General features: G+C 47.3%; 3 protein-coding genes across 7 annotated transcripts; 2 read left to right on the top strand and 1 right to left on the bottom strand.

The window, feature by feature from the left end:
* Nucleotides 1–256: 256 nt before the first annotated feature.
* On the top strand, nucleotides 257–8236 carry trmt61a (tRNA methyltransferase 61A). Of its 4 annotated transcripts, none has more exons than XM_067242617.1 (4): nucleotides 257–312; nucleotides 1653–2010; nucleotides 4345–4611; nucleotides 7173–8236. In XM_067242617.1, the coding sequence occupies exons 2-4, from the start codon at nucleotides 1680–1682 to the stop codon at nucleotides 7484–7486; spliced, it is 912 nt and encodes a 303-aa protein (XP_067098718.1). In that variant the 5' UTR covers nucleotides 257–312; nucleotides 1653–1679; the 3' UTR covers nucleotides 7487–8236. The 4 variants fall into 4 exon arrangements, with proteins under 4 accessions (XP_067098718.1, XP_067098721.1, XP_067098720.1 ...); XM_067242620.1 differs by having other exon boundaries at nucleotides 283–312; nucleotides 1656–2010; XM_067242619.1 differs by lacking the exon at nucleotides 257–312 and adding an exon at nucleotides 348–467 and having other exon boundaries at nucleotides 1656–2010.
* Nucleotides 8237–15924: 7688 nt separating this feature from the next.
* bag5 (BCL2 associated athanogene 5) lies at nucleotides 15925–23576 on the bottom strand. Of its 2 annotated transcripts, none has more exons than XM_067243889.1 (3): nucleotides 23466–23576; nucleotides 19466–20377; nucleotides 15925–19183 (listed from the first exon to the last, which is right to left on the bottom strand). In XM_067243889.1, the coding sequence occupies exons 1-3, from the start codon at nucleotides 23486–23488 to the stop codon at nucleotides 18643–18645; spliced, it is 1476 nt and encodes a 491-aa protein (XP_067099990.1). In that variant the 5' UTR covers nucleotides 23489–23576; the 3' UTR covers nucleotides 15925–18642. The 2 variants fall into 2 exon arrangements, with proteins under 2 accessions (XP_067099990.1, XP_067099989.1); XM_067243888.1 differs by lacking the exon at nucleotides 23466–23576 and adding an exon at nucleotides 22249–22374.
* Nucleotides 23577–23617: 41 nt separating this feature from the next.
* On the top strand, nucleotides 23618–25549 carry coa8 (cytochrome c oxidase assembly factor 8). The gene is made up of 5 exons (XM_067243301.1): nucleotides 23618–24285; nucleotides 24659–24856; nucleotides 25036–25099; nucleotides 25194–25284; nucleotides 25400–25549. Exons 1-5 carry the CDS (start codon nucleotides 24151–24153, stop codon nucleotides 25518–25520), a joined length of 609 nt encoding a protein of 202 aa, XP_067099402.1. The 5' UTR covers nucleotides 23618–24150; the 3' UTR covers nucleotides 25521–25549.
* Nucleotides 25550–25635: the final 86 nt, after the last annotated feature.

The raw sequence follows: 25635 nt of genomic DNA, 5'->3' as shown, positions 1-25635 counted from the left end.
CAGTCTTTAATACAGGTTTATTCAGTTGATGGAATTTTACAACTGATGTATTGCATGACACCCATGTGTTGTATGTGGAGGTACTACTATCCAGTGACACTCGTTCCAGTGATTACAACGTCATCATTCAGAGACAAAATTCACCTTGCCAACGTTTAAGCTCATCCTCACAGCGCAGCGTTTGCGCCATTAGCAGATTTACACGACATCTTTACAGCCTAACTGGCTGATCTACCTCGTCAAAAGAGTCAGAATGGTCGTAGTCTGATCCGCCTTTGCTCAGTTATCACGCTCCTCAACAAGACCACGTGTGTGAGTTTAGAAACAATTCCATTCATTTCCCCCTGTAAATACAATATATGTACTGAGTCTTCAGAAATAGAACCTTGCTTGCTAGCTAACTTTATCGGAGGCAAGCTCATCATTTTCACATCTGTTTTTGAACAAGATCTTTTTTTTTTAACACGGTGGGTTTTTTAAATAATGCGAAGGTTACAGTAACTAGCTAGCGTTAGGCAGCAAGTTGAGATAGCTCTACCTACTGTAATAGTACGGTAGTAGCTACAGTAGCTAACGACTTTTAACATACATCTCTTGGCTATTTGGAACCAGCATAAGCTTGTACAATAAGCTATTATAAGCTTGTAAACTATTTCGCTAGCTACAGTACTAGTAGCTAACTGTCAACAGTACAGTAGTGCAGTGTTACCGTGTTACTTGTGATTACTATTAGTACAGTACTACTGTACTGAGCTAACGAACTGTCAACAAATTGTAAATGTTTTCTATCTGGCTAAACTTGGCTACTGTATACAGTAGTTGTTAAGGTTGGTTACTGACTCGTTTTGACGTAAGAAGACCGGACACGCAACGTTTTTATTCGGGAGGTCAGTTTGATCAAGCCCATCCAATTTCCAATGTAGTCGCTACAGAGTACTGTACTGTAGCTAGTTCTACACATGTTAGCTAATCACAATATGTTTAAAAAAGAGTTAGCTAGCTAACTACCTGTCCAGCTGCAGTACAGTACAGTACTTGGCAAATAAAAATGGATTATAGCTAGACTAACTGTACTGTAGACCTACTACTGTAGTACAGTAGCTCTAGAGCTAGGCTAATTTTTAATTAAGTGGCGTGTACTGTAGCCTATTCAAGATTGTTTTTGTAAACGTTAACATAAATTACATGAGCAAGAAATCGCCTAAATATGTCAGGACTAATGAACTTCAGTTATTCACTTACAGTTTCTCCATTTGGCTCGACATGGCTGCCTTTCAAGTAGAAGAAATCAAATCACAAAGTGAATTCCACTTTGAAAATATGCTGGGTCGAAATTGAATGATGCGTGTTTCAATTCAAAACAAGAAATGCGCGTGGCACATTCTATTTATTTTTAACACCCACGCGAATGTTCTGGAAAACGGCCTACTGTGTTAGAACGCTTGTCTACAGTTAGGAACAACTTTACCATTACAGCTGTGACACAGTACCCTCCCCATAAAAAAAAGATGGATAATCATTTATAATAAATGACTGAAATACCAATCAACCTCTATGTCGATCAATACAATTCAACCTGTTCTAAAACTGTAGAGATCACTGATCAAATTGCCACTGGAGTGAAACATTGACTCTTTCCTTTGCTTTCTCAGTAGATCGAAAGTGGTACAAGGCATGCCATGAGTTTCGTGGAGTATTCAGAGCTCATCAAGGAGGGTGATGTTGCCATCATCTACCTGGGTCATGAATCCATGATGCCAGTCAGAGTACAGAAGGGTGCCCAGACGCAAACACGTTATGGAGTCATCCGCCACTCAACAGACTTGGTTGGCCAGAGATTTGGTTCAAAGGTCACCTGTAGCAAAGGCGGCTGGGTGTATGTGCTGCACCCCACCCCAGAGCTGTGGACCCTTAACTTGCCCCACCGCACCCAGATTCTTTACACCACAGACATCGCAAACATCACCATGATGCTGGAGTTGAAGCCAGGGTCGTTTGTCTGCGAGTCAGGTGAGAGAAACTCGAAATGTTTACTTTATTGTAGAAAACATCTTTATTCTTTTGTTCCCTACAATCATAGGAAGGCCAGTCCTGATGTCATCTCTTCAACTCCGATAACCCCTCTCACCCTAGTAGGCACTTTGCCTTTTCTGTCCACAGACCTAGCGATTATTTCCACAGCCAGTCCTGACCTCCAGATACCCACTTGTCTATTTGAAACCCGCCCTGTGTTAAAATTATTCCACGAGGCAAGAGATGGTGTGGGAAGGCATGTTGCAAGTATCACGGCCATCTAATGGTGCTTGCGTACATTTGTTTCGCAATAATAATCATAATCAACCAGTTTATGCATAGTTAGCCCATTCTAAAAGGTTGCCTGTACGGCAGGAGTTTTCCGTGTTGCGGATGTCTGGATGCTGCATGTGCCGCATTGCTCCAGCAGCCCCCCCCCCTCAGCCTGGAGGTTATTGATGGGATGCTGTTGAATGTGTGTGTGTGTGTGTGTCCCAGACGTGATGTCAATGAACAAACTGCCTAGTCAGCTTCCCCTCCCGGCCCTCTCTCCCGGAACATGGGGGACCGCAACATGTCTGCAGTGATGTCACGTTCCTCTGCGTGCTCCGATGCGGATGCGTCCGGTAAAAACGCTGGCTCATGCCTCGTTCTCACGTGCAGGCCGACGCAGAGTCACTGTCACTTTCTGAAGTGTTTGGAGTCGTGAAATGGATCCCCAAGTTCCGCCATCATCCTGTTAATGATCCTTGTAAATGCATGTAGGCTATATGATTCTTAATTGTGAAAGCCTGCACTATTACTACAGTGCTTGTCTCGTTAGGTCTTTTATTCTTTCGTTCTTTAATCTTCACCCATTATCTGCTCACACATCAAATTTGATGACTGAATTCAACTGGTAAGTTATTAAGTTCTGCACTGCGGTATATCAGGAGATCAACTTAAATGAGTTGGTCTAAGATTTATTGCGGGAGCTCTCCAGATGCACAGTGCTTAGCTGTGATGAGCATTTAGAGGACACCATGTTGAAGTGGGCAGGCATAATCATGTAGATAACCCAGCTTCCCGTTGCAGATTGCCGGCTCTGCTGATTAGACTACCAGAGCGTTGGGAGTAGAGGCCCTCCTGCTAGCCCAGTCTGGTGGTAACCCTGTGGGGCTGGACATGGATCTGAGGGAGGTCCTGTGTGTGAGATGGGAAGACACTGGTTCCAGTTCTGCAGACTCCTCAGACAGTTGGCCTCACAAACGGCGTTGTCTCTGTTTCTGTCTTAATTGAGAGGATGAGGCTTTCCCCCTGACTGAAGGAACTCTTGTTGTAGCCACTGTAGAGGAACATTCTGCTGGAAACAGGCCTACTGTGTCCTAGGTACAGAGACCCATGGAGCTGTGTGTTGTCCTGGGCTGGGTTAAGGTTGCAGGTCTCCATGGGAGACGATGGAAACCATGTTTGGAATTTTAGTACTCGGACCAAACTCCCCTCCCCTGCTAGGTTTGTGGTGTTGAGGACGGCTGCTTGAGTAGTCATGGATGACACTAAGCAGAGTTGTGTGACTGTCTTTGCCTACCAACTGTGACTTTATCTGAAACCCACACAGAGACTGATTACTCGGCCTTTCCGTTCCTCTCATATCTCACTCTTGTCTCCTTGTTTACAGTGTTCTCTTTTTCTCTTTCTCTCCCTTACTTTCTCTCTCTCACCCTTACTCTCTCTCTCCCTTACGCTCTCTCTTACTCTCCCTCTCCCCTCTTCCGTGCCCCCCAGACTCTGACGTCAGTCATCCGGTCGAGTGGCATGGCGTTTAGCAAGTCAAAGTGGTGCTGTGGGATAAACATTGGCTCCTTTGTTGCCATGAGAACAAAAGCAGCAGTGACGCAATATCAGGAGGGTGAGGAGGAGGATGATGGGGCGCAGTAGCCTGTCGCCGTTTCTCCCTGCTCAGACCGCTGGTCATGTGACCACCTCAGAAACATACACGCCAACACAAGGACAGGTATTGTACTGGCCTTATGACAGCGCTGTGAGGTTCACTACATCAGATGTTGCATTGAGTTTTGCCTCGATCACGTGACGGTACCTGTAAATATGTTGGCGTGATTGTCTCTCTTTAACGCTCCAAAACCCAGTTTGTCTGTGTCTTGTGACACCTACCAATAACTAACCCAATGCCACAGGACTTTTATTACAGGGATAGATGCTGCCAAATGGAGCACAGATTCACAAAGAACTGTATCTGTGCCTGTTACAAACGGCAACTGAACTGTGTATCTGTGCCTGTTACAAACGGCAACTTAACATGAAGTAACCCAGAGACCTCTGGATGGTCCGCAGGTACGGGCAGCGGGTCGCTGTCCCACGCCATCCTGCGTACCATCGCGCCCACGGGCCACCTGCACACGGTGGAGTTCCACCAGCAGCGCGCTGAGAAGGCCGGCGAGGAGTTCAGGGACCACGGCGTGGGACACCTGGTCACCGTCCGCAACCAGGACGTCTGCAAGGAGGGCTTTGGCGTGACGGGCGTGGCGGACGCCGTCTTCCTAGACATCCCCTCCCCCTGGGAGGCCGTCTGCCACGCCCGGGCCGCGATGAAGAAGCAGGGTAAGAGTGTGTGTGGGGGGTCTTGTTTTACCCTTGTAAGGACTAAATGAAGTCATAAGTATAGTGAAACATTAAAAACTTGACCTTGTGGGGCTCTTTTGCTGGGCCCCACAATATGCTTAAGATGCCTTTTTTCTGGGGGTCTTGATGTTAAAGTTAGTGAGCCTAAAGTAAGGGTTAAGATTAGGGTTAATAATGGTTAGAGAGAACCACATTTTTAGTGGGAGGGAATGGTCTTGCCCCACAAGGATGGAAAAACAGTCCCAGCCTCTTAACGGGGATTCAATTATTTTGAGGTAATTATGATAAAAGAAAAGAATGCGACACTAAATCTTGGTTACACTGGAGCAGAGCCCAGCCCTTTCTCTGGCTGGCATCTCAGCCCCACCTCCAAAATCGATCCAGGTCAGCAGAGCTCTCGTTAAATCTGCCCTTGAATCGTGTTCCTCCCCTCTCACTGGGACACGGCAGGGGGGCCAGGCTAAGGAGCGTGCAGTCCTGCGCTCGGCGGTCTCCATGGAGACCAGGACCCACAGTGCAGTGGGAGGAGGCCTGGGCATGTTGGCAGGTCAGTGGGTGGTGAAGGGTGGAGAGTTATGGGCTGTAGATGGTTACCTGGAGAGAATGCACCACCTGCTAACAGAGGAACAGTTCCCTAGCTGCAGGTCTAACACACAGTCCCAGTGGTTTATGAGCTGCCCAGCCATAGCCCAGGACAGAGTTCATGTTTGTAATCCCGCAGTGAGTAAACATACAGAATCTGATTAAACCGAATCCTCAGTTAGACCAGGAATGTAAGAGAACAGCGGCGTTCACTGTGCCTCCCCTTGTTGGCATACGGTGTAGTTCTCCCTTATATGGCTTTGATTCTGCGTTCTCTTTAACCACAAACCCCCTACTCTCACATGCACATGCGCAGACACTCACGCATCACATGCAGCCAGATTTACTTGTAGCATCAGTCCCATGACCATACAGGGCTGTGTCGCACAGGGAGAAATCTGGAGTCTTCCCTCAGGGAACAAAACGAGATTTCCCCATGTATAGAGCTTATAGGATGCCCCCCCCCCCCCCTGTCTGTAAGGGAAACTATTTAAGAGCTGTTTCGACTCATCAACATTCACCTGTTAGCATTAGCTGTCCAGCAATGGCCTGTGTGCAGCCAATTGTTTCTATGTGAGGCAGTCCATCAGTTTCATCTCGTAGGGTTAGGTGGAAATTGATAATGAAAAGTTCTTTGGATGTTCAGAGAATGAGGCGCCGGAATGGGCAGAACATTAAGATGAGACAGTGGAAATTGCTTTTGCCCTCCTTTTTTTCTTTTTTTTTCCCTTTCGCTCCCTCATTCTTTTCATTTTTGGCCAGAGGCCTGGCCTTCTATTTAGAGTAGCTGTATGGAGGGCTGAGGGGCCTGGATCCTGGTACAGCCCCCCTCTCTCTCTCTCTCTCTCTCTCTCTCTCTCTCTCTCTCTCTCTCTCTCTACCCTCTCTCTCTCTACCCTCTCTCTCTCTACCCTCTCTCTCTTTCTCTACCGTCTTTCTCTTTTCCTCTCCTCTCTCTACCCTCTCTCTCCCCCCTTCCCTCTCTCAGGCCTGGTTGCCAGGAGACCAATGGGTTGTGTTCTGCTCTGCAGACAGAGAGGCTGCATTCAGTCAACTGTATTGAACATTTGAAGGTTTCCAAATGCTTCAGATACATCAGTTAAAAAAAATGACTTTTTAACATGTAAAGATGGGGTGTATTATTTGTGCACAAACAGGATGGGCATCGTAGGGGCAAATCAGGTGAAGACATAACTCCCTCAGCGAGATCAGTTGTGTTTTCTGTCTTCGGTCCTCTCTATAGAAACCTAGCTCTGACACCAAACCCAGTGTCTCCCCTAGAGGCCGAGAGCCTCTCAGGTAGAGGGGGAGGACATGCTGGGGAATCCTGGGTTAAGTGGATCTGCTGTGATCCTGTGTGATGCCGACCTGGAGGGTAAACGACACTCATTACTGGTGTCTCTCCCTGGCTCTCTCAGGTAGTACTCCTGGCCCTGGCCCTGGTCCAGAAAGGCCATTCTCTTCTGTCCCAGCCCAGCTTCCCCGTTAACCTGATTAGCCTTCACTAGCCTACACCCTATTTTAGGATGGCAAGTCTGTTGTCCCATATGATTGGTGTAGATGTGGTTGTGATGGATGTGGTGCCTTGATCGAGTGTGTGGCCACATCTACCAACACATATGTAATGGCCAAATGTGAGCTGTGAAAGACTGATATTGGCCATGGTCCTTTTCTCTGCCATCAGTCCTGTGTTAATTTCTCTCTCTCTCTCTCTCTCTCTCTCTCTCTCTCTCTCTCTCTCTCTCTCTCTCTCTCTCTCTCTCTCTCTCTCTCTCTCTCTCTCTCTCTCTCTCTCTCTCTCTACCTCTCTCTACGCCTCTCTCTCTCTACCTCTCTCTACCCCTCTACGCCTCTCTCTCTACCTCTCTCTCTCTACCTCTCTCTACCCCTCTCTACGCCTCTCTCTCTCTCTACCTCTGTCTCTCTACCTCTCTTTCCCTCCCTCTCCCTCCCTGCAGGGGGTCGTGTGTGCTCCTTCTCCCCGTGTATCGAGCAGGTGCAGCGGACCTGCGAGGCGCTGGGGGAGGAAGGCTTTGAGGACATCAGCACCTTAGAGGTTCTGCTCAAGGTCCATGACGTCCGCACCGTGTCCCTCCCCCTGCCCGACTTCGGGACGGATGCCCCCCCAAAGATCTTATCTGACCCCACAGGAGAGGGCCCCCCGCCCGCGGCCCCCAGCAACGCCTCGGTCTTCTGTAAAACCACCACAGCTCCCAGGGAGATGCCGGGCCACACTGGATACCTCACCTTCGCCACCAAGCCCAGAGGGTAGAGCTGGGGGTGGGTTATCGAGAGCAGGGAGGCTGGGTGCAGCCTGGAGAGGAGACAGAGACTGGGTGTGGGGGTCCAGGGAACCCCAGAGGCCTCAGAAGGACCTGACCTCTGACCTCTGCCTCAAGACTCACTGATGGCTGATGGCCTTTGCTTTCTCGGCTGGAACCCTGTTGTTGTTCATTTGACTGCTCACTTCCTCTCAAAAGAGGAATGGTTGGCATCCCATATTTTTTTTGTACAATAACTAATCCAGGGTCTATTATTAGCATCCCAGTAAACTCAAACATTTTTTGTTATAATTTTTATTGGATTTCATGGAGTGCGTGCATACCAATATTTTATTTGCTTTGTCTTTGAAAACGATAACAAACGAGGTTGATAAGACTTTGGTTTAAATGTAATGCTGGATGCAGCTCTTCTGTGAGGAGCGTAGAGAAGCTGAACACCTGACGATCCTTCCTACCGCTCTTCATCTTCTCTGTTCTGTTTCTGTTACGGCGTCGGGCCTGCCATCATCACTGCTCCACGCCATAAAAGGCATAGAAATGGCAGCCGTTTCAGACTAGGCCAGAGAGGAGAAGGAGACAGGAGGAGCTGTGTATTTTCCAAGTGCAGACATCCACACTGTCTTTAGATAAATACAACTGATGATGGGAGACTGTTGAAGTGACCTCTCCTTTTCTAACTGAATCATGTCAGCCATGTTGTGTCAGGGAGGTACATTGAATAAAGACCCTTACTATATTTATATGTTGTGTTTTGTATTTGTGGCAGAGGAGGGTAAGTGATGTAATCCTGAGATTACAAGGGGCTATATGAAGTCCAGTGCCGGCCAGGCCCGTTGTGTTAAGGCCGACCCACCGCGGATGTGTCAGGGAGAAGTGTCCCACCTGCAGTCCCAGAGTCGGCAGCCGGTCCTGGGCTACGGAGGGTCTAATCTGGACGGCCTCGGGCTGGGAATAGCAGCTCTGAGCCCGTGGAATCCTGCTGCTAATCAGCTTGTCATCTGTCCTGAGCTCACAGTGCACATCCCTGGAGCACAGCATCGCAGCGTCCAGGAGGTTAGAACCCAGCACATGTCACATGGGCGGGCAACATGACAACTGTCGCTAGGGAGGGGTGGGCCAGGGGCAGGAACAGGAACAGCTAGTGAGATGGCTTAGAGATGGCTAAGAGGTTTTGAAAAGTGGCCCTCTGTAAGAGACCAGTGTGAGGGCATTTAAATCAAACAAATGTCACGTTCATTTTCTTGAATGGGTTAACCAACTTATCTACGTACAATTGCAGAATCAAACCAGGGGCAGCTATTCACAGGTCAGACTGCAGAATAATCTATACACACACACCTCTCCTTTATGAATTGTCCTCTTGCCCCTCTCTGTCCTCCTGAGATTCTAACCCCTTTTAATCTTAGGCTTGGTGATTTAAAAAAGAAAAAAAAAAAAGTAGTTGATGAGATTACAGTGGGAAAGCGACTCAGAGAAAAGCTGTATCTTCTTCATGGTACTTGTGGCTATTAAAGCCCTTACACAAGCTGGTACGGTCTTGGGTCAGGACAACCACCTCAGTATCAGTGACTAAGTACCCTGAACCCAGTCATGTCTCACGGGGAACAACACCTTTGTCACCTGACCACCAGCAACGTATGTACAGTGTTTACGAGGCAATATACATACAAGTCCCTCGGGTTAACAGAATAGAAAGCTAAACTCTTAGCTTGACGTAATTTTATGAGAGCATAATGACTGTTCAAGCTAGATTTTTAGAAATGGACTAGGTCTTATAGACTTGTGTTCACAGAACACATTTAGTGAACACACACTGTCCATCTGTTGTGATACTGAGTTTGCAGTCCTGTGTGGTCAGCCTGGGAGGGGCCTAGATTGTTTTGATGGGTACTGTCAGTGGGGAAATTGAACATGGTTTTACAGAAGCTTTTTCCCATAGACCTTGATAAAAATAGGGCTAATGACTACTGTAGTCACAGCACATTTTAATCACACAACAATGGTCTTTGGGGATTTTCCAAATGGAAAAGGGAACTTATGTTCAACTTGGTCACTCATTAAGTGACCTGAGTTTGAAGTATCATGACATTGTGATAATTCAATATTACATCTGTCAATCACGTCCCCTCTAAACAGTGTATCTGAGCAGCATGTTGATGTTTACTCTTCAGTCACCTGTGTGGTCACTCTGGGATAAGGTCAAACAGGTTTACTCTCAACTGCTTGATTAGATAAGCCAGACCACAGCTCTCCATTGTTGCGTAGCTGAGTTCTGTTTGGTATGGTATTTAGGGCCTTTGTTAGGCAAGACATTGATTCAGGTTATGTCCAAACTATTCCAAGCCCTCGTTAATTCAGTATTGATCCGTTTTGTGATGGACAGTCGTTGCTAGTTTGACCTTAGCGTTTGTTATCACATCGGTCAGTTATCACGTCATAACGGATAAGACCCAAGCTATAACCTTTTCGCTTTGTACGTTTCCCCTTTTTTTTTTATTGATGCAATTTACATCGAGTCGCCGCAACAAATTAGGCCATTTCAAATGATTGCGTCTTTTTGAGTGACAGATGCATCCATTGCATGACAAACCCCTTATAAAACTGTGCGCCATCTCTTAACACACACACACACACACTGCAGAACATGAGAGCACGGCAGGATACTGCAGTCTGCAGAGCGTAGTCAGCATAGCCTGGTCTTACAGCTGAACTGACGAATCTCTCAACCCTGGCTGGCAGGCGTCCAGGGCAGGCATGCAGACCTGCGGGGAGACCTGCGGGCAGCGCTCCAGCAAGCCCAGTGGAGGGCTGAGCTGGGCTGCGTTACAGTGGCTCAGGGCCCTGGGGAGTGGCACCTGCTGGGCTGAGCTGTGAACGTCCTCAGCCTCTACCAGGGGGACACCCAAGCTTGTGTGGGTGGGTGTCACCGCTCTCTGCACTGCGTTGGTGGAGAGAGAGTGTGTGAGTGTGTGTGTTCATCTCTCATGACTAATAAAGTAGTCTTCTCACCCCTGGGATCTGGTGAGAGGAGCCTGGAGAGGAAGACATGATCGTGACTCAGATCCTGCCATGCGCACACGCATGCCATGAAGGACAGACAGGGGTTCTGCTGTAAAGAAGCAGATCCATATTTACTTCCAGATCGATGACACTAGCGAGTGAGCAGAACAAGTGGGGTCCCAAAGGCAGGAGTGGCCAGGTGTGTCAGCGAGCACAGAGACAAGACTGTTGTCAGCCGTGCGGCAGCTGTTTCTGAGGTTCAGAGTCGCTGCTCTGTTGTGTTCTCTCTCATTTACATTTAGTCATTTAGCAGACGCTCTTATCCAGAGTGACTTACAGTAAGTACAGGGACATTCCCCCGAGGCAAGTAGGGTGAAGTGCCTTGCCCAAGGACACAACGTCATATGCATGGCCCGGAATTGAACCGGCAACCTTCTGATTACTAGTCCGATTCCCTAACCGCTCAGCCACCTGACTCCTAGACGTCCCAAACGTCACAGTGGGCCTGTCAGCTGAGCAGCAGGGAGTCCAGACAGTGTTATCTACTCTGAAAATGTCACATTTTCACTCTGGGACTGCAGGGTTGCCCAACACTACTGAGTCTGATAGGATACTTCATATTCCCTTCTGCCTCCCCCCCCCCTCATGCAGCTCTGTGAAAAGGTAGGTTGTCCTCTGTTGAAAGCTGTTGAAAAGACCTCTGTTGAGGACTTGTAAATAATCTACATTAATTCAAATGGCAACAGAACATCCAGATGAAAGATTAGGATTGACTGTGGCAGACTGGCATATCTTATATATGTACTCTGGCTGCATGTACAGGACTCACTTTCATTCGTTTTGTTTGTACAGATTAGATATTGTATCAACTTGCTTTCCCCTTTGGTCCTTCCATTTCCATGAAAGGCAAATCTCACATTATGGAGGATGGCTAACCAAAACCATAAACCATGTCTAATGCTGATTGGCTGCCAGTGATGTCATAAGGAGCATGTTCGAACGCTGAGCGCTTTGATGAAAGGATGGTAAAGTTATAAAATCTTGTTTGAAACATGGCACCTTTCGACTTTGGTCGCGCTGAATCTCCTTCCACCTAATCTGTCCTCCGCGGGTCAACAAGGAGAGCCCTTGTTTGATCACAACTGACCTTGGGAAGACAAAGGGCGTTTGAGACTTAGTCTCTGCTCTGAGCTCTCAACAGGTTTGTGGAATTGAGGAGGTCTCAACAGACAAGCTAAAGGATCTTATCAACAGGCGACAGGGGCTACGTGAGATGACGTTTGTGTGAATTGGACTACAAAGTTTCATTCTCTTTCAGAGATCTTGGAAGAAAAGAAAGGATCTTTTTTCAAATGATAAAAATAATTCTGCCTTGCCAAGCAACACTTTTATGGCGCTTTTTGAAGATAGAAGGAAGTTAGGGCAGTTTCTGACTCTTGACATTGGCTGGCTAGGCAGTACCCTGGCAGAGATTACCCACCTTGCACTGCTGGGTTTACAAGGCAATTTACCAGCCACCAGATCCTAGGGGCACTTTGCACTCTGAACAATCAGAGCTACAGTATACCGTTTTTTGATGTGGTGATTAAGGCGGTGTTGATACACAGAGGATTTGAGTCACAACAGCTGAAGATAGCTATGTGGACATGACTCTGAGTCATGGAATAAATAAATCCAGTCACCCATTCTGCCCTTCTCAGAAAGAGGAAACAGAGAGACATAGAGACAAACCCTGACTGACCAATTCCACAAAGAGACAGCTGACATCCAGCCGAGAATAGCACTAATATTAACTTTGCATTAGTGAGGAGTGGAGGTATTTGTTTTTGGTATCTTCGACTTTTCTCTTTGCAAAGACAGATAGGTGTGTCACATTCCTCTGGAAAGTCACAGATAAACCTAGTTTACAAACATGGAGTGGAGAACGTGACTTAAGGCAGGTGGATAATGGAGTCACACTGCACCCAGGTCGAAACCCACTAAAAACAAACAGTCTGCATCACCTCCGACACAGGAAGTCCTCTGCTATACCTCCCAGACCCGCAGTAGTATGTCCAAACAGCATATAGGTTTTCCAGCTGAAAAGCACACAATGTTCAAGGTGAAATGACTCCTCAGGCTATACGATCTCAGAAATAGATGCCATGATGATGGACTGCCCTCTAGAGCTTGAATGACAATTGTGCCACGACCAGCCTGCCAAGACATTGTGCCTAAATAGGAAAGCTCTACAAAGAGCTACTATCTTTGTGATGGTGACTGATCTCTAAATTCTTGTGTCGGGAGGCTGAGAGTTAGGGTTAAGAGGAAGAGGAGGAGTGACGGGTAGGGGAGGAGGAGGAGGAGGTGGCAGTAAACTTGCTGTAGAGAGGAATGTCTGTTTACAAATGTTTTAAACACAGATGGATATAAACACAGAACAGAAAATCGAATGTATCTATCTATGGCTCTGCTAGAAAGACACTCAACCTGCTATGAGAGAGGCGGCAAAACACTGTTGGTCACCTCCTACCCTGTTAAGCACAAAGAGATCAATAATCCACATTAATAATCCACTCTCATCCACACAAGGTGACTACTCTGTACAGGACACTTACGGCTTGTAAAGTTTCCCAAAGTTGTCTGTTGAGTGGGTCTCAAGTCTGAATGGTGAATGACAGCAGGCAGACATACTGTCCTGTCAGTGGGAGCAGCGACGCACAACATCCTCAGAGCCACGAGGGAGGAGTGAGTGAATCCCGTTGCTGTGGAAACCACCCAACTGCCACGTCAACAGTATCATTTAAAAGTCTTGCAGCTCTGCACTAGGGGTTTAGTTCTATCAATGAGCGAAATCATACATGCTAACAATTTAAATCATCCAGTCATTCCTTCTGGTTGGTAGCATACTATCCAGGGTTATGTTTTTTCCAGTTTAATTAGAGCAGAATGTATTTTTTTCTGACTCACAGACTGCCATGGCCATCTGAGTCCCTCCAGCTCTGCCCCTGTCTGATTTCAACCCTGGCTGTGTAATCGTTTCTGGAAACCCACAGCATTTCTCACAGGGACAAAGCAGGAGGAAAATGAATCTCACAGCTGTTGTGCTTCAGTTACATGTTTCTTTGGCAAGGTTTCTAGCAAACTGGTCTGAACTCAATTAATGACAGATGGAGCTAAGCCTGAGTTTCAACCTTCCAGTTCTCTGGAACATCTCTGGGACTTCACCCCACATACGCCCTAGTTCTCTATCTGCACAGAATATTGAGGATGATCACATGACTTCTCGTATTCTTCTCACACTCAAGAGTCTGTTTAGAGGCAGATTCGTGTGGGCTGCAGTCTTTTTATAAACACAACAGCGAACAAATCCACAAGCCCACACACCACTCGTTCATCCGTATTGACTTGTGGGATAAAGAGAGAAAATGGAGAACACGTTTAGTTCTCCTGCCATTCTCCGCTTCGCGCGTCGCATCCATAGATTTGCAGCAATATGCCAGAACTGCCTCACCCAGACTCCAGGCCAATAAAACCAGAAGCACCATATTTGTAATGATTCAAGCCCACTGTGTTGTGTTTGTGGAGAGCAAGAGGGAAGAGGACAATGTGTGTTTATGTGTGGATGGTTATGTCATGCAGCAAGGGTTTCTGTGTGGATGCCGGACTAATGGTGCAGAAGGGAGGAGGGTTACATAACCTACATCACACCACCCTCCACCACCACCAACACCACCATGGGAGAGATGAGCCTGGGGGAGAGGGAGGGGGGAGGATTGATCCCACTTAGCAGCTAGCTGGAAGCTAAGAGGGTTGGAGTCAGGTGGCTGAGCGGTGAGGGAATCGGGCTAGTAATCCGAAGGTTGCCAGTTCGATTCCCGGTCATGCCAACTGACGTTGTGTCCTTGGGCAAGGCACTTCACCCTACTTGCCTCGGGGGAATGTCCCTGTACTTACTGTAAGTCGCTCTGGATAAGAGCGTCTGCTAAATGACTAAATGTAAATGTAATGTAATGAGATGGGTTAAAAATGAAAGTCAACCCATGTGACCCATAGACATCCCTCGTGGGGGGGTGGGGGTGGGGTGGGGGGTACGATGACCCATGTTCTCAGGAACCCTGAACCGCTACGGGTTTTTGCGCTTCAGATGTGACTGCTTATGCAACGGTTACAGAGACATGAATCCCCGAACCCAGTAAAGGGTATAAAGGGTGCAGTCGATGTGTGAATAAGCCTCGCCCCGAACAATGGAACAAGCACACACGCCTCCACTGTCTCTGTGGACGTCGAACAGGGTCAGGAATGCTCACTGCTAAGCTTGTTCCCTAGCACTCTCTAGTGGCCAAGCTAAGTCATGGCGGTGGGCCAAACTGAAACGACAGATTAACACCCTAGCATGGTGTTTGTCAAATCATCCAGAACAGAGCCAAACAAAGCATCTGCCAGATATCTTTTCCTGGGCCTGAGTAACAGAAACGGCTCGGTCCAGCTTGGTACTGTAGGAGGTGAAGGATGAAGCGGATGTGAGTTTGTGATCCGAGTGACCCTGGCGTGTGAAGGGTCACGACCCCACACATGGAGCCTCTCTGCTGGGCCGGCCCAGCGGGTCAGTGCTCCGGGACGGGACGGAGGGACGTGTTCTCCAGCGTGTCCCTGGTCCACGACGGATGTCACTTCTGGGTCACTGCTTGAAATAGCCTCTCACTGAAAGTCTACTTCTGTGTTTACATTTAGTCATTTAGCAGACGCTCTTATCCAGAGCGACTTACAGTAAGTACAGGGACATTCCCCCGAGGCAAGTAGGGTGAAGTGCCTTGCCCAAGGACACAACGTGAATCGAACTGGCAACCTTCAGATTACTAGCCCAACTCCCTAACCGCTCAGCCATCTGACCCCGTGTTTGTTTGTGTGGGTTTGGAGTGATCCCTTTGGTTCACGCAGGGTCTTCAGGGACATGAGGCTCGCGGCTCACACAGCCGTCTGGAAACAGCCCTTACTGTCCTCCCAGACTCTACACTCTCCACACTGGCTGAAAGCTGTACTTATGCCCTTGACGAAAGACACGGTTTGTCAGTCACGGAACACAGTTTCCGCTTAACCAGTTCTCTGCTGTGATTCTTTTCCCATATACACTCCTTGTAACTTGGAGGTTTCGGGAGATTATATTTGGTTATGAAGTCAGGGAGTCAGGTGGCTGAGCGGTTAGGGAGTCAGGCTAGTAATCTGAAGGTTACCGGTTGGATTCCCTGCTCTGACAAATGACGTTGTGTCCTTGGGCACGGTACTTCACCCTACTTGCCTCGGGGAGAATGTCCCTGTACTTACTGTAAGTCGCTCTGGATAAGAGCGTCTGCTAAATGACTAAATGTAAATGTATGAAGATGATGTCCGCATTTCCAGGTGATCTCATGGGAACCGTATCCAGAAATAAACACAGACAGGGTTGAGACACACCCTCTTTATTTCAGAGTGGGAATACAAAGTAAAACAAAACAATTTTTGAAGCATTCACACATCATTTCAACCTCGGTGTGCTTTTGTACAAGCGCATCTTGCATGAGAAACAGCACAGCCTGTCACAATCAACAGAGTCAAAGGCGACTGAAGCAAACCTTGGGATGGAGATATGCAAGTACCTTCGCCATCAAATGAACATAAACATTCCTGCCACTTAAAAAGGCAAAATCACACAGTCCAACACTGATATAGAGGAATCTTAGAAGTGTGTTTAAAATAAATCAGCTTTGGTACTTATAAGAAAACATAAGAAAACATTCTTCAAGGATTACATTCAAACCCTACAGCATAAAAAGGTAATTTGTTGCATGATCAGGGTTTAACTGATGGTTGTCATGTAACAATGACTGTCGAAATGCATTGGATCCAAATGCAATTTATTCTTTTATTTTTTTAAAAAGCAAGACCCTTTAAATTAGGCCTTGCACTGTTTGAGTCAAACAGACATCTGCTACATTCCTCTTATGGGAAGCGTTCACCCACGCATTAGGAATCTTGGTTATGCGAACATGTATCGATGGCTGGCGTTAGCAGAGGCCTGCACATCTGACATGAGCTACTGTTCATCCCCAGCATGGTGTTGTCAAGACACCCCACTGTATACAGGCGTTGTCGAGACACCCCCCCTTATACAGGTGTTGTCGAGACACCCCCCTGTATACAGGTGCTGTCAACAAAACGTCTGCACTGTCAGGGCAACAGACAAGACCTAACCAGATTTCCATCTTGGTTTATCAACAGAGTCTATATGCTTAAGAGTGAATGTACAATAATGGATATATAGTCTAGGAATGTTACATAGAGAGCCGAAAAGGGGTCAGAAGAGAATGTTAATGTAATCCTGGTTTTAAAGACCAATAATGTTTGAACTGTGTAGCAGAGTTATTGCATAAGCATCACAATGTTTGAACATTTGAGATTGGACATGTTTAATTTAATCACTACTACTATGTACTGAATACATCACAGTCATGGCTGTGAAGATTTAAATCTTTCTGCCATATGTTTCCTTCCAGCAGCTGAGTTGAATAACCCCAGTCAGATTGAGAGCGGTGGGAAGTGACCAGACACACTTTCTGCTCAGTAGTGCTCAGGGCTAAGGTGTCCTATGAGTGAGTGCAAATCACCAACAGTGGCAACACAACCCTGGGTTCCTGTTATCCACCTATTGAGTGCTTTTCCATGTCTCTGTGTGCAAATCCATCTATAAAAAGGGACGCCACCTTTTTTCTGGGAGACGGGGAGGGGGGGGGGGATGGGTACTCGACGATCAAAATGCTTGAAGGGAAGGATAAAAATAAAGGCACAGAGAATTGGGCTCCATCTCACGACAACTAGATCCTCAGTACTACAACGCCCTGTCTATTCTGATCACCGTCGCTAGGCGCCCTGTCAGGCAGGACGTCCCCGCAGGGCTCTCTTCACTCTCTAACCGAGGAACACAGACTCAAAGGCTAGGCCAGCGACAGCCTCCTCTTCCCACCTCTCATGTCCACCCCTGACAGGGTCTAGCCAAGCAAACACAGTCACACACACAGCCGACATAAGCTATACTGTCGCACACAGATAACTAGGGGTAAACGCATCGCTTAAAGGGGTTGTTGTGCTCATGTAGGAAGGGTCATTCTTTACAGGGACAAGTGGAACTGGGTCAGATCCCCATTCTGCTCGTGTTTGAAGCGGACTAGCCTAATGATGACCACGGTTTCACTGGGAACATTGGGACACTTCGACAACACAGTTTTCCACAAAACAGAATCTACGAGGATAACTGATGTCCTCTAGTCATTAAAGCCAGTTTAACACATTCCTAACAAAGCACACATTGTGTAAACTTTTTTCCCCTCCAAGTGATTTTTGTGTGACCTTTGTTTTTTTATACTTGTATATTAAGTCCTAGCTGACGTCAAAAGGAGTTTTCAGGAGTAGCTGATGAGTGCAGCAATACTGTTTGGTAGGACACCCACCTGCTATGCTAGTCCAGCAACATCTGCATACAGCCAGGGCTTTTGGAAGGTACCAGAAACACACAGACAGTGACACGTTCACACATGAACAGAATAAGACAGTAACATGCCAGAGGTTGACACCTACTGTCTCTGTACGCAAGTACTTAGAGACATTGTTTGGCTGGGTTCATTAACAGGTGACTCTCAAAGTAATTAAGCTCGACAATGAATGCTATTTCAAGGATTATCTACCCATGTCCCAATTCCTCTTTTATAAAACAGATTCTTCCGGAAAGACTCCAATCACTGTTACACATCTTCAGTGCTTTGGCAGCAGGCTTTTCAACCACACACCAAAACAGGAACACTAGTCACAACTCACACATACACAGCATTTCAAAAAGATGTTCTGTAAACCTTCAAAAAAGCACATAAAATGGTACACTATTCTCCAAAGTGGGTTTCACAAAAAGGTTCTTTGTTGACTTTCCCGCAGGACCGCGACAATGACAACAAAGAGACGAAAAGCGCTGCTGCAGTGCATTCTGGGATTTAGTCAATATTTACAGTACCCTTAACCCTCGGAGCAACAATGCACCGATTTCTATACCGTGAGCTCATCCCACTCCAACCCAGACAAGCCCAGTGTGTTTGGCAGCCACTTCCAGATGAACCTGCTCCTAGTCCAGGTGTTCCCTCCATCAATACTCCCACTCGTCCGTCTTCATGTCCAGGTAGCTGAGGATGTTCTGGGCGAACTTGACGGCTTGCTTGCGGGCCACCTTGGTGTTCTCGTCGCCCTGTGGGTCCACGGCGTCCAGGGCCAGCAGCTGTTTGGTCAGAAGCTCCTCCAGCAGTATGTAGCTCTTGTCAGCCCGCTTGCCGTCGAAGCACAGCACCTGGGCCTGGAGGTCCGACAGGCTGCCCAGGACCAGCCACACGGCCCTGTGAGCGTGGGGCTCGGCCGGGCCGGGCTGACGGCGAAACAGGGCCTCGCGGAGGTCCAGGAACATGATGACGGCCTGGACCTCCAGCACGGCGCGGCGGCGGGCCTCGCGGATGCAGGGGTTGCGGGCCGTGTCCACCTGGTCCAGGTGGGTGAGCATGCTCTGGAGCTCCGCCTTGTGTCTGAAGCTGAGCTCCCCCATGCCGCTCTGCCTCAGAACCTGCCCTAGCAGGTGGTGGACGTGGCCCCGCACCGCCTCGATCTCCCGGATGGAGTCGTTCTGAGCGAGGTCGTACCTACGGGAACACAGAGCGCACCAAGCACACGCGTCAGGTTTGAACCCTGAAAGAGACTCTACATTAGCTTCTACCAGTTTTCAAATGTGGGTGGGACAGATTTTTTTTTTTTTTCATAACTGAGGATGTGACTGTTTGTCTTAAGAAGTCAGGGGGGGTGACAGATTTTCTAAACAGTGAGAGATACATGTCCCACCCATATAAGGAAACCTGCGCCCCTGGTGTCTACTAAGATACTGTCCACGTCTGTGGACGTGTCGACGGGAGGCCGTCCCCGGGTACCTGCGTGTGTCGTCTCCCTCTCCCTCCAGGTCCAGGTGTTTCAGCAGGCCGTTGATCTCCTCCACCACCTGCTTGCGGTAGTTCCTGATGGCCGCGTTCCCAGACACGTCCAGGGCATCCAGCTCCACCAGCAGCTCCGTGAGCACGCGGGACAGGTGGGCGCAGCTGTCTCTTCCACTCAGCCCCATGAGCAGGGCCACCAGCTGGCTGCGCGCCCCGCTCACCTGCACCATCACCTGGTTGATGCTCTGCACGGCCGCGTGGGTGTCCTCCGACAGGGGCAGGGTCTGCTGGCGGGTTCGGCCCTCGATCACATCCTGCACGGCGCACACGCGGGTCAGGGCGCGGTAGCGGGCCTTGCGCAGGGGCACTCGCCCACCCGTCTTCACCTGGGTGAGCCGCAGCACCAGCTCCTGGACGGCGTCCACCAGCTCGTCGCCAATCTCGGCCGCGCCGCCCTCGCGCTGGGGCGCCACCACACCCTCCTCCACCAGCCGCTGGGCCTCGCGGCTCAGCTCCTCGATGGCCAGGCGGGAGGGGTGCGTGGCGTTCTCCTCCAGGTAGCGCAGGAGGCCCTCCACCTCCTGGGCGGCCCGCTTGCGCGCCCCCTGCAGCTCCGCCCTGCCCTCCGTGTCCACCTGGTCCACCTCCAGGAGCAGGCGGGTCAGCTCGCGCTCCAGGCGCTTGTACTCGCGGTCGCTCTGCAGCCCGCTGTAGGTGCACACCTGGGGTCCCAGGGAAGCCACCTCCCTCTGGATCTCGTACAGGCGCATCATGGCTGGGTGCTGCTGCGGCTGGGGCTGCTGCTGGTGGTGGTGCTGCTGCTGCTGATGGTGTTGGTAGAACGGCTGCTGGTGCTGCTGGCTACCATGGTCCATCCTCTTCCCACCATCAAAGGGCTTCCCAAACAGGCTGGAGGAAAAACAGGCACATCGCATTCAAGAACAGTACGTAACCGTTTAACTCGAGCGACACGGTTTTAAAAGACATGGGCCTGTGGTGGATTTATGCATTGGTTGTTTATCGTGACGATTGAATCCTAGAATACTGATGTAAAATATTAACCCGTTTGAGGTTTTTCCTAGATAACGTTGTTAGGGAAATGTTTGCATTGTATTAATAACGTGTTTCCTGGTGTAGATCTAAGCTTGTAGGTCACCATGCTTCACCCAAAACGAACAAGCTGTCACACACACACACACACACACACACACATCCTTTCCTCCACAGACAAGGACTTATTACAAAGTAATAGTCTTTCAGTGGTTGGTTGTTGTAGTAGGTGTGAGTCCAATACCGTTATAAAGGAATTGAGTCCAAGCTCTATCTTGGAATGTTAGCACTATCATACCAATCACTCAGCCTAAAATACAGTGCTGTTAGGCTGTTGTCACTTCTAACATGTCTATTTAATCATCACCATGCACCCAAAACTCTCCTGCACTGACAGCACAGTTGTAAAACGAACCTGGTGTCAAATGTAAAAGAAATGAAACTGCTCAATTTGACCAACGTCCTAGTCAATTCGTTCAGTTCCTTAAACACAATCCAAATGTGAAATAATTTATACCACACAAAATTACTTACACAAACTCCTGAGGTAACGCCTAATTGAGACAAAAGATGTTAGCTATGGCCTGAGATAGAGAGCACACCATTTAAGTTAGGCTACGCTCCTGCCATCAGCCTCCAGCCTCCAGATGCAGCAGATTGAAAACCTCTCAAAATATGTTACTGCTGCTGCTATTCCACAGCGATATGACTGTGATGTCACAACGGACACGTCATTCTCTGGACGTTTAAAGAGACAGTCACTTCTGTTTAGGCCATGACGACGATTTTTAAGAGGATTATGGTGCGAGTGCCGATTTGGCAAGGACACAGCACTCCTGTATGATATTGTACAGTATCTAAACCCTTCAGACCCGCTAGATAATTTTGCAATACTTTTCATTAACACTGACACAAAAGCCAGTAATTTTGTTCTCAAGTGCTCTGCTTTAGAGACTTCAAATACCATCTTGTGGATTAAAATCACAATCCGAACAGTTGGACCATTTGAAACACCATGTATACTCAATCTAAAAATGGTCTGTAACCTTCCTTATCACTACTGTAACTTCTCACTTCAAAACATGTCAACAACAAAGACAATTCATCAATGCCACAAAAGTCATATGCCTGTTTGATTAGCAAAACATCAGCTTGGTTTAGAGTGCTTCTTAGTTCTCAAAGTAATTTACAGATGGCCTCTTCAGTTATCATGCAAGACCCTTACCCACAGAAATATACAATTGAATTTGTTTCATCCCCAAGCCTTTTAGACCTTACACTCAAATTAGGCTAAACAAATTACATGACGCTTGATTCCATCATCCTGTGCATTCCAGGGATGATGCACCATAGAGCTCATCACCCATCTATGTGACATGGTCATTCCCCAAAATATTACACCTGCCGCAACACTGATGCCACTCTCTCCACACATGAAAACATGCATGAGCTCACACAGCTTTAACAATTATGTCATCAATGCAAATCTCATCATATACTTAGCTAGCTAGCTGACAACAAGCGGAAAAGAATGTCAGTGAAGACAACGTTAGCACCGTTGAATGTTTGCAACCGTCCACATACCATTACAGGCTCCTAGCATGCACCCTCTGCCTTGCAATATCTCACTAAACATAAATGATCCAGTGTCAGTTGCTAGGCTGCTGTTTCAATGTAACAAACGCCAGCAATGTCTCGGCACCTTCCCAGATGCGCATGAAATGTCTCACCTTTTCAAAACTCCAAATACGTTGGCGCACATTTCTATAGCTGTCCTTTTCCATCAGCTATGGCAACGACGTAAATAAAGGTTGTAGTCTAGTCCTATCCCAAAAAATATTTAGGTTATTAGACCTCCGCTCGTAGCACTGATGTGTTCAATGGATGCCTCGCCGTCACCGTGTTGCCAGTACGTACCAGCAAGCTGAACACTGCTGCAGTCCACTCGGTGTCGCCCCTCCCACACAAAGAGGGTTTGTTCGCGCACGTCAAATACCTTTAAAGAGTTGTTAGCCTATATTTTGTGGTAATTTTGACATTAAACTCTAAATGTGAAGGAAAGCCAAAAAGGCTTAGATTCAAAACCAACTAAAACTATGCTTGTGTGCGCATTCACGTCTAAGTTATGTTAGAAATTATTATAGCTACGGCTCATTGATTAATATTTCTGATAGAGTCGAAGATGCTATGGTAAAATTAAATTGTAAGTGAATGCTACACTTTGTTAAAATGTGTCAATGTGAAATGTAACTTTTGGTGTGTGTAGGAATGCAGAAGGTCAGCACGCTGACTTGGGAGGCAACGTGGTGATTCCCGGGGACTGGTGTAAGCACAATAGGGCCTCTCAGCTCATGGGAGTCAAAGTGTCAACATGAAAGATCAGGTGATTCTTGGGCCGTGGAAGATTTTACTCTTTGCTCCTACAGGACGAGTCAGACCATCTGGTCTGACCCACCTTTGGATATACAGCCCACCCTCGAATGCCCCATTCCCCCACCTTCTCCTCAGATGCCCCTTTCCCCCTGGAGACCCTACCCTACCTTCCCCTGTACATCATCAGACCTGGGAATGGTCTGCCCTTCCCCCCCCCCCCCTAACCTTGAAGACACAGCCCCCACCATCCCACACATCATCAGCACCTTGGGATGATCTACTCCCTATCTTGGAGACTCTGCCCCCCCTTTGTCCATCATCAGACCTTTGGGTCTGAATTTTGGAATTCAGCCCAATAATAAGCCAAATTGAAGAGTGAAACTGCGCTCAAATATTATGAATAGTCACTCTTTTTACGTTGGCTAGCTGGTAGAGCTACTAGTAGCTTAGCCAGTAAGGGCTGCAGCAAGTGACCCATCGATACACAAGACCTAGCTCTACGTAGTTTTTTGTATTATTCTACAAAATACCACATACAAATACACCAATACAAAACAAATGCTTTAACTCTTACCTGCATAACCAACGTACAGCCATCGGAACGCTTTATGAGAGCTAAGCAATATGCAAATAACATTACCATTCACAGCTAGATAGCTAGATAGCTAGACTAGCTACAACAGTGACGTCCAGACTTATATTTTTAGAGGAATCATCACGCCGGCCATCATAATGCTGCGTATGTCCTTTAAATGGCCGAGGGAGTTATATAAACAACTTGATTCATAGATAACATCTGTTTGATACTATAGTAGTTATACTGCGAATATGACATTAAATATTTTTCATGTATACTTGTCTTGGTATAGCTATGCGATTTATTTACAAAGTGGTACTTTTCAAATCGTGTAAGATGTTGGTCGTCCAACAATTTTAGTGGAGGAAAAAAAAGGTTCCTTTGTTTAGGTTCACCCAGATGGAAACCATTCAGGTGACTTGGCTCAGCCGTTGAGGGGAGCACACGGTGCGCTGCGCACCAGACAAGAACGCTGGGGACTGAACCCGTTCAGAGGCAAGCTACTCCGCGTGACTGCCCGGGTATACTAAATACATTTCATACCGATGTGCGTGATGTGTGGAACGGAGTATGTGTAAAGATTGCTAACTGTACCTGTTCCAAAATGTTCCAAAAGAACTCCCAATGCGAAGGTGTATCTAGCTGTCCGTATATCCTGGGGTTTTAAAATATCTGTTTGCAGATGACTTCGAAAAGGTCCGTATGTTTATCATGGAGGTCACTCTATCTGTCTTATCGTGCACGACCGCCTAGTTCAATATTTACCAGTCGCCAATGCCATTCCAACCAAACGAGCCACAACGGGACATTTGCAAAGGTAGGTGACAAAGTCTGTAAATTTCAGTTCACACCAACTTTTAAATCCAGTTTGTCTGTGACAGCCGCTAGTTTAATAGATATATAACATCGCCGTCAATATTTGGCCTTACGTATGACCTAGCTAGCACAATATCAAACTCACTTGGCACAATCTTTAGAGCCAGCCATGGCTATTGAAATAACAAGAACTTGTTGTCATTGTGGATATACCGGTACCTTGCCTTAATTTGATGCATCTGCTATAGTTTCTGCTCTCAGACTCTAGTCATCACCATCAGGAGTAATTATAGGCTAATGGTAATTAGCATTCTTCTCAGATTAGCTGACTCAATTCACGAGTGGAATAAACCTACCTTGTTTTTTTTTCTCAGAGATCTGAGTTCACCCCATCAGCTGATTCTAAGCATGACTGGATGGGTCCACCAGACAGGTTGTCAAACCTGCGGCCAATCCTATATCACATACCCGAGAATGAGACAGAGCTGGAGAAGCTATTAAGAAAACTGAGGCAAGACACAGAGGATTGGAACCATGAGTTCTGGGCAAAGCAGAATGTCACTTTCAGCAAGGTTTGTACTCTGAGAATGGCAGTTGATCAGTTTACTGTCCTTTGCCTCCTGTGTAGATCAATGTATTCTCCGCCAGATGGCAGCATTGCATTGGTAATTCAGATAGATTTATTGTTGTTTCTTGTTATGTCAGCCTAGTCAATACGAGGTATCTAATAATCGACACAACTTTTTTTCAGGAAAAGGATGCCTTCATTGTTTCAAAGCTACAAGCACAGGGCTTGTCTGAGAGAGACGAGAAAGGTAAGAGGGAAACAACATATTCCTGGTGATTATGAAGGAGGACAGGAAACGATCAGTGTAAAATAACTTTGATTTGTTCTGTTAATTTTTTTAGGGCGAAAGAGGGCTCTTAACAGTGAAGAAATGGCTGTGTTTTACAAAAGCTTTCTGGACACAAATCGAATAAGACATTCAAGTTACAATAAGTAAGTTTTTAAATAAGTTAATTGTATAGACAGGTGCAAGTTAAAGCAGGTTCTCTCATCAGCTGATCCTGGGCTTAAACATCCCACCCCTCCCCTTCTCTTACCTCATTGGCAGAGAGTGGTACCGACGCAACTTCACCATCACCATGCTCATGGGCAGAGTGGCCCTCAACAACATCTGGAAAAAGATAACAGAGAGGCGGGGCAGCAAGAGAAAGGAAAAGGACACCATATGATGCTCAATAAAAACTATCTTCGACTCCAACTATGTCTCTTATGGCTCGTTGATATGTCCACGTTTGATTGTGCTGAAAAAAGCCATGTACAAAATAAACAATATAAAACAGCAAC

The sequence above is a fragment of the Osmerus mordax genome, chromosome 9 (genome assembly GCF_038355195.1).
Source record: "Osmerus mordax isolate fOsmMor3 chromosome 9, fOsmMor3.pri, whole genome shotgun sequence".
Taxonomy (NCBI): Eukaryota; Metazoa; Chordata; class Actinopteri; order Osmeriformes; family Osmeridae; genus Osmerus; species Osmerus mordax.
Note: the sequence above shows the minus strand (reverse complement) of the source record. Positions and strands in the feature narration are given on the sequence as shown.